Source organism: Cryptomeria japonica, chromosome 10 (genome assembly GCF_030272615.1).
Source record: "Cryptomeria japonica chromosome 10, Sugi_1.0, whole genome shotgun sequence".
NCBI lineage: Eukaryota > Viridiplantae > Streptophyta > Pinopsida > Cupressales > Cupressaceae > Cryptomeria > Cryptomeria japonica.
The window spans coordinates 782,382,438-782,391,443 of NC_081414.1; the positions used below are offsets into that span (position 1 = coordinate 782,382,438).

The 9,006-nt window shown below is 38.5% G+C and overlaps 1 protein-coding gene across 1 annotated transcript; it reads left to right on the top strand.

Moving 5' to 3' along the window:
• The first annotated feature begins 6,395 nt into the window (after positions 1-6,395).
• Positions 6,396-8,789, top strand: LOC131039285 (G-type lectin S-receptor-like serine/threonine-protein kinase At2g19130). The gene has a single exon (XM_057971987.2). It carries the CDS (start codon positions 6,396-6,398, stop codon positions 8,787-8,789), a length of 2,394 nt encoding a protein of 797 aa, XP_057827970.1.
• The last annotated feature ends 217 nt before the right edge of the window (positions 8,790-9,006 follow it).

The window sequence follows — 9,006 nt, forward strand, 5'->3', positions numbered from 1 at the left end:
GATGTAGTCCTCAATTGTGTTTTCCTCATCATATATGGTTCTAAAACCATCTTTATAGTTGTACTATCCATCCTTTCATCTAGACCATATAAGCTGATCTGGCCTAGGTTTGAATATTATTATTTTGCATCCAAGAATTTGGAATAGTTCTTGGGCTTTGCTGTCGATCATGAATGGGAGCATGTTTTTCCATTTCCATCCCATTGTCGATTCTTGTACCATTGTTGTATAATCCCTTACATAATTACCCCATAAAGTTTTTATTTGTTCCTTTATACCAGTCGTATCCATTAGTTTGTCTATCAGGGTTATCCCCCCTAGGAATCTTCCTAGAACAAGGCAGATTTAGCATCGTGAAGATCCTAGGATAGATGATTAGATATGAGTATTCAACTTTCTTTTATTAAATTATAGATTCTAGACCCCTTGGGTGGGTCTGTATCACTAAATACTACCTCTCTCTGACTATTCGATATATATTTGTTCCTAAGGATTCTGTCCCATTTGGCTTCTGAGTATGTGTACATTCTCCATGCTAGTTTTGACCCCAACACCTTATTTTGCCATAGCAGTTTCCTAATTCCTATGCCTCCATCAGTCCTTTCTCGACATATCTTGTCCCATGATATTAGTTTGATTTTTTTCTTATCCTCTATACCGTTCCAATAGAAATCTCTGATTGTTTGAGTTAATTTCTTATAGGCCCCTTTTGGAAGTGGTATGCATGATAGTAGATAGATAAGCATTTCTCCTAAGACTGTGTTTATGAGGGTTAGTCTTCCAGCCCTTGTCAGCCATAAGGCTTTCCAAGATGACAGCTTCTTCCTAACCCTTTCAATCAAGGGAGCCTAGAGTTTGTTGGTTCTGATACCTTTGTCCAGAGGCATTCCTAAACATGAGAATGGTAGATGATCTATTTTGTACCCTAGAAATGAAGCTATTCTGAATTCCTCCTATGCTTTCATATTGAAAAAGAATATCTCTGATTTTTTCTTATTTACCATTTCTTTGGATGCCAACCCATAAGATTATAATATCTTTTTGATGTCCTTGTCTTCATTCAAATGACCTTTCCCAAGAATCATTGTATCATCAACAAACTGTTGATGAGTCCATTGATCTACCCCTCATGTGATCTGAATCCGTGCTAGTCTGCCAGCTCTCCGTGATGCATCCAGGCTTCTTCCTAAGGCTTCAGACATAATGATAAATAAGAATGGGGATAGGGGATCTCCCTTTCAGAGTCCCCTAGACACTCCAAATAAGCCTTCCAATTTCCCATTTAGTAAGATAGAGAACCTAGGGTTTGATATGCAAAAGTAGACCCAATTCACCCATTGTTTGTTAAAGCCAAAGGCTTTCATGCAGCTACAAAGGAAATACCAATCCACTTTGTCATAAGCCTTTTTAAGATCTAATTTTATCAGCATATTAGACTGCCCTTGAAACTGACAGGAATGGATAGCTTCCTGGACTATGATAATCCCATCCAAAATTGATCTATTGGGTACAAAGCTAGTTTGTTCTTCTAATATTATGGCAAGGAGTAGTTTTTTTAGTCTATCAGCCATGACTTTTTCTAGTAGTTTGTAATTCATGTTGCATAAAGAAATGGGCCTAAATTCTTCCCACTTTGAGGAGTTATCCTTCTTTGGGAGTAAGGCTAGAAAGGTATTATTGATTTCTTTCAGGAACTTCCCTACATTTTGGGTAGATTCCAAGGCATCAATAACCTCGTCCCCTAAGATGTGCTAGCATTTCTTAGAAAAACCAGTAGGGAAGCCATCTAGTCTAGGGGTTTTATCTCCTTGAAATTGTGCCAGAGCAGTTTTGACTTCTTCATGGGTGATCTTGGAGTTTAACATTTGATTATAATCCTTTGTTATTAATTTGGGTATGTTATTCAATAAGGTTCTATTGTTAGGAAAGTCTCAGTCATCCCAATTATTGAGAATATTTTCAAAGTACTTGGTAGCATCTTCTGTGATAAGATTTTGATCTATAATGATCTGATCACTGTCATTGATGATCTAAGTAATCTTATTTACTACCCTTTTCATTTTGACACTGTTGTGGAAAAATTTAGTGTTTTTGTCTCTATCTTCTAGCCATGTCTCTCAAGATTTTTGTTTCTAGTATATCTTTTCTCTAGCCAGAATGCCTTCATATTCACATAAAAGGTTTTTTTCAGCCTTGTATGTTTCAAGGGTCATCCTGTATTGCATCACAATGTTATTTATTATTTCCAACTCTTTTTCAATTCTTGACTTCTCCTTGAAGATGTTTTAAATTTTGTTTTTGTATAATTCGAACAGTTTGTGTTTAATCTCTTTCAGCTTAGAGAGAAGACAATACATTTTAGATCCTCCAAAGGCACTGTGCTTCAACCATTTCTGTATGTTGGGGAGGAAGTCTTCATGTGTAAACCACATCATTTTAAACTTGAAAGGGCACCCAATTTTTTTTGCTTCCCCCATAAGTTCTAATAACACTAGGTAATGATCAGAGCCTGACCATGGCAATACGATAGTTTTTAATTCTGTTTTGAGGTCGGTCGGGTGTCCTTCGAGGAAAAATATCTCAAGTGTTTCTGCAATGTTGGAGAATCCTTTTCTTCTATAATTCCATGTGTGAAAAACCATCTCAGTCCCGATTTCCAGAAGGTTATTGTTAATTATCCAATTTGCGAAGTCTCTTTGTCGTTGTCTTATGGTTTTTATCCCACCACTTTTATTAGTTGAGTTCAATATGGTGTTGAAGTCACCACCTATGATGATGTGTTTCTCGTCTTTATTGTTTAAGAAGTGTTCAATTTCCTACTAAACTAGTCTCTTTTTATCTATTGGAATTGGGCCATATACATTAATGATGATAAATTCAAGATTTAGGCTAAGGGCTCTTACTTTACCAGCCATCCAGTTTTGTATCTTGGTATGTCATGTAAATGCAACTGAGTTCTTTTTCCACATTATACCCAGTCCACCTGATGCCCCTATAGACTCCACCATTTCCATCTACCATTGGGTGAATTTTCTACAAAAACTGTCCATATCAGGCTTACCCAGTTTTTTTTTCTTGTAGCATAACTAGGTCCATAGTAGATTTCAATATGCTCCCCTTAATTAATCATTGTTTGTTAAGGGTCCCCATACCCCTAACATTCCATGTTAGTAGATTTATTCCTTTACAGGGGGAAGGGGGGACTTTCCCTAGCACAACAGGGTTCTGATTTTGGTCTGTCCCTCCGCATCCTCGTCCATTTTTCTTTTGTCTAAGAAAGACTTCCAACTGCTTTTGTTGATAATGGATTTGCCATAGTCTGGAGTTAGTTTCTCATCTCCCATCTGGAGGATGCCTTTGTTTTGTGGGTTGACTGAGTTATTGTCTAATATTATGTTATTTTCCCCTTCCTACATACTAATCAATTCATTAATAATGAATTCTCTCTCCTCATTTGCATTCAATCCTTCCACAAAAGGGGATTCCTCCAAAGTGCGAGAAACTGTGATGTTTTCTTCATGAGTAACTTGAGTCAGGTTTTTGTTTAATGACCGGGTTTTGAGGGGGGTCTGATCATATTCTAGATTGGGGATGATGGCATTGTTTACCCCATTAGTCGGAGTATCAATGAATACCTCCTCAAAAAATTCTTCAGCTAATTTCCCCATTAGGTTTTCTATGATTTTGTTCAGTTCTATTTGGATTCATTCCTCATTAGCATAAGCAGAGGTTTCATGGTTATGTCTAGCTCTATCTAGAATGTTACGGAAGACTGGGGAAGGAGGGGGCGTTGGCATAGTAACAATCTCTTGCTGACCAATGTTTATAATAAAGCCACCCCTATCATTGTTAAATTAAATATCTACTATGTGCTTTGATACTCTGTAGTTATCTCTTACCTTAGCTTGAGACTTCTATAAGTTAGGGTTCGACCCTTCGCAGAATGTTAAATTTTCAGAGATTGGGCCATTATACCATAACAATTTTAGGGTGTAATTACCATCTACTATATCTAGGGTTATGTTTTTTAGATTTTCCATGTCCTTATTTACTTCTATTAATAGTTTAATATTAGATTTATCTGACCAATTTTCTTCTACGGCTATGAATTTGTCAAATTTATCCCCAATTTCTATAAGAATTTTGGCATGCATTAATTCAATAGGAACATTATTAATTTCTACCCATTTCGATGGTGTTTTGAATTCATATCTATTAGCATCGAATTTAGGTTGCCATTCAATAAAATTGAAATTTGCACCTTTGTAAAAAATATATTCTTCATGCAATAGCTTGGATTTCAGAGACTTTTTATAACATTCAATGTACAAAAAATTATTAGCTAGGGTAGTGGTACTTACCTGCCCGTGGAATGTTATTTTCTACCATTCAACTATTCTGGTGAGAGGTTGATCATTCCCTCCCCATTTTGCAAAGAGCTCATGCCCTCTGCAGTAGTTACTCAATTCCTTGGCTTCCCTATGAGTCAAAATCTTAATACAATCCGGGTTGGGATTTATCAATGTTAGGGCACCCTCGCTCCTTGTTGCTTTGATAGCATTCTTGCTTTCATTCTAAAGTGAGTTCCCCATCCTCAAAGCTGGCTTCGAGTTAATTAAATTAGGGCATTGGTATGGCATTTCCTTTCCTCCATCCTTGGCAGGTCCTCTGTAACCCTCCATATGATAGGTATGTGGGTGACAGATTCACTGTGGGTTTTGAAGGGGGTGGCTGGGACTAGATGTTGTTGGCCAAAATCCCAGTGGTATGCGGTTTGTATTGGTGACGCATCCAGGGATTTGCGAGGTGATAGGGATAACCCGAACATTTTACTGCTCTAGAGGAGCCCTAGCCTCCCTTCTTTCTACCTAGCAACTCTTCTGCCTTTCACTAGTTGCCATGGTTGATTCTATGTAGATGGATCCCTTCCGGATGGAGGCCTTCCAGCAAAGTTGCAACCCTTGCCCTGATGAGTATGATGATCGCCGAGGTGCAGAGACATCTTTTTTTCCGGCATAAATTCAGCCAGTATTATATTATTATTATATTATGATATTTTTTAATTCTATTACCGGATTCATATTATAATTTAAAAATATATTAATATAATTATAATATAATACTATTATAAGAATAATAATATATTTAAATTATGTTAAAAATATGTTTTAATATTTACATCAATAATAAACAAAATTCAACCTAACTTTAATACTAAACTAAAATAAACCCTACTTGATTAAATCGTATTGAACCCTAACACAAATTTAATGCTAACTTTAAAACAAATTGAATTGTAATTATAATTGAACTCTAATCATATAGCAAATTAAACTGTAACCCTATACCCAATCGAACCCAAACCTTTAGCAAAATTGAACCCTAACCCTAACATTGATCTCTCTCTCTCTCTTGCACACACGCACACACGCACACACGCACACACATATCTTGATCCCTTGGTCACTCACTATCCCTCCTATCTATCTATTTATCTATCCCTCTCTCCCTTTCTCTTCGCATTTGTGAAAATTTCTCTTTTTCTCCTCCCCATATATCTACATCTGTGTGTGTGTGTGTAGCTCTCCCTCTCTATCTCTCTATCTATTTGTTTCTCTCTTCATCTCTTGCTAGATATATTCATCTCTCTCTCTCTCTCTCTCTCTCTCTCTTTACATCTATTCCTTCTCTCCCTAGTAAACACAACATGAACCTATTGATAATGGAGCTTGATTAGCTTTTTGATTTATAAATTTTGTTTCAGTTGAGTTTAGATACCTTTAAGTGGATGCATAATTGATTTGAAGCAATCACTTCTTCATTGATATCCTTGTTGCACAAACAATGTCATTTTCTAAATGATCTACTAACTCAGCTCATGGACTACACAAATTTATACAAAAAAAAGGCCAGATTTTAATTGACATTCCACCCTCTTTGGCATACCCATTGCACACCAAGGTGCAATTACTAGTTTTTAATATTTTTTTGAATAATGATAACAAATTTAAAAATTAAAATTTATTTTTTAAAAAGATATAATAATTTGTTCTGTTTGTAGTAAAGTTTAATTAACTTCTAAAGTTTAGTTCTTTGAAACCCAAAAAATTAGTTTAAGAGATTAGTAATGATAAACGAAAAATTTGGCAAAACTAACGGATGGAGGGTGCCTAAGCAGCGTGTCCGTCTCTCGCCCGGCACAAAAAGACTTGACTTCCAGTCATCATGCCTAATGAAAAAGAACCTGTGAATGGCGAAATAACGGAGTCTGTGCGAGCTGTCAAGTTGTATTGACGGCACTACTTTGGCCATGTCGCTCATTCTGTAGCATGTTTATTTTCTATTTAAATTAGAGAATATACCACTAACATAGGACCATCTTCTCCTTTTCAATGATGATTAAGTTTTTGGTCTTAGTAATTACTGTGAGTATTGCAGCGCATAATTCCAGTGGTGTAATTTTGGATCGTGGAGATACGCTTCGATTGGGGGATTCGCTCACTGGAAATCAGAGCCTTATTTCCAAGAATGGCACGTTTGCATTGGGATTTTTCAGTCCCAAAGGAACAAATAATTGGTATATTGGCATCTGGTATACCCTAATCTCTCAAAAGGCCACAGTTTGGGTGGCTAACAGAGAAAATCCTGTCAGAAACATGACCGGCGTTCTGAGATTTTCGGAAGATGGTCATCTCAGATTGTTTGATGGAAAGGGCCGCTCGGTTTGGTCAACTGCTATTGGCCAGAAAGGATCACGAGCTATAATAACAGACTCTGGTAATTTTATTATGCTGGACACCTACAAGTCTGCGATTGTTTGGGAGAGTTTCGCGCATCCGACAGATACATGGCTGCCTGGCATGAAGATGTGGAAAGGCATGACAATAATTTCCTGGAAGAATACTTTGGATCCTGCAAGTGGGCTCTTCTCTTTCCTAATGGACATGTCTCCGGGAAAGACACAGATGATGATGTTCTATAATAACACTGTTCCATATTGGTCCAGTGGAGAATGCTCTGGGAATTCTTGTACTAAGGTTCCCGAATTGCAAGTCAAAAAGAAAGTTCTAGCGTCCTCTGTGAGGCTTTCTCCTTCAAGAATATACAATGCTTTTGGCATTAGCCCGATAGATCATACCCCCACGGGACGATTCGTGTTAGATGAGAACGGCGAATTACAACTGTACTTCTGGATGGATGATGGTAGATGGAGTATGAAGTGGTCGACACATCGAGGTCAATGCAGTGACTATGAAATCTGCGGGGCGTATGGACTTTGCAATGCGAATGATGTGTGTAGTTGTGTCCAGGGCTTCACGCCCTACAACGACTCTCGAGGTTGGTGGTCAAGTGGGTGCTCTCGGCGAAGACCCCTGCAATGCTCTGCTACAGAGGGCACAACCGACGGCTTTTTGGAAGCCAAGAACCAATACTTATCCGAAAAAGAAGCCGTCATAATCAACAACGAGCCGACACAGCAAGGCTGCCAGACTGCTTGTCTCAACAATTGCTCCTGCACAGCCTTTGGTCTCGCTATTTCTGATCGACCCGTCTGTAGATTGTGGTTTGGCAATTTGTGGGGAATGCGCGTTTCATCAGGGAGCCAATCCGTCTTCATTAGGCTGGCTTCTTCTGAGTTGCGGCACTCCACGTCGGAGCGAAGGAACAAAACTTCTGGCCTTATTATTTTACTTTCGGCCGCCGCATCCTTTTTTGTTGTTTCAGCTCTCCTGTTAACAGCATTTATTCTGTGGAAACGTCGAAGACTGGTGAAGAAAAACGTGGAAGAGGAGGTGCCAGTGTCGCTCAAAAAGTTCAGTTACAAAGAGCTGCGAATTGCAACGGAGAATTTCAAGCATAAATTGGGTAGCGGAGCATTTGGCTCTGTGTTCAAAGGAACTCTGCCGGACAACACGATTGTTGCGGTTAAAAGATTAGAGGGTTCCACGCAAGTAGAAAAACAATTCCGTGCGGAAATAATCACCACTGGCAGAATACAGCATGCGAATTTGGTCAGGCTGTGGGGGTTCTGCGTAGAACATTCACGAAGGTTACTTGTGTATGCCTACATGCCCAACGGCTCCCTAAACTCCTTCCTCTTCTCCAAGTCGGAAGACGTGGAGAAGGTGTTGGACTGGACGACCCGGTTTCAGATCATACTGGGAACTGCACGAGGATTAGTTTATCTCCATGAGGAATGCAGGGATCGCATCATTCACTGCGATATTAAACCTGAAAACATTCTCTTGGACGGTGACTTTAGCCCAAAGGTGGCAGATTTTGGACTAGCGAAGCTGGTAGGTAGAGATTTCAGCCGTGTACTGACAACCACAAGAGGAACTCGTGGGTACTTGGCTCCCGAGTGGATCTCTGGCGTTCCTATCACTCCCAAGGTGGACGTATACAGTTTTGGCATGACGCTTTTGGAAATTCTATCAGGCCGAAGAAATTTGGATTTAACAGTAGAGGACAGTAGGATGTACTTTCCTACCTGGGCTTCATCTCAAATTCAGAGAGAAAACATATTGGGCGTTGTGGATGCAAGAATAGCAAGTGAGGTAAATATTGAAGAGGTGAGAAGAGCCGCTGTCATTGCTGGGTTGTGCATTCAAGACGATGAGAATCAGAGGCCAAGCATGAGTGAAGTGATAAAGATACTGGAAGGCACGATGGAGGCTTCTGTGCCACAAATTCCAAGGTCTTTACAGGTCCTAGCAGGTCAGGTAGACGACAATGATAGCTGCAGTCAACATGATTCCATAGCAAATGTTTCCGTATATACAAAATAGTAGCGTGTTATAAACAAGAGGTTAGTGATAGACGCTAGGAATCTCGACGATGTATCTTCAATAATTGTGAGGGCATTTTTTAATATTTTAAAATATAAAGAACATATTTTCATTTCTATTTGAATATTAAAATATCAATAAATATTTTTAAGAATATAAATCATAATTGATATTAGCATGCGTTATTAATATATCAAAATATATATAACTAGCAATT

What these genes read in the sequence shown, in the direction of transcription:
- LOC131039285 (XM_057971987.2), top strand. Translation starts at nt 6,396, where the DNA reads ATGATTAAGTTTTTGGTCTTAGTAATTACTGTGAGTATTGCAGCGCAT.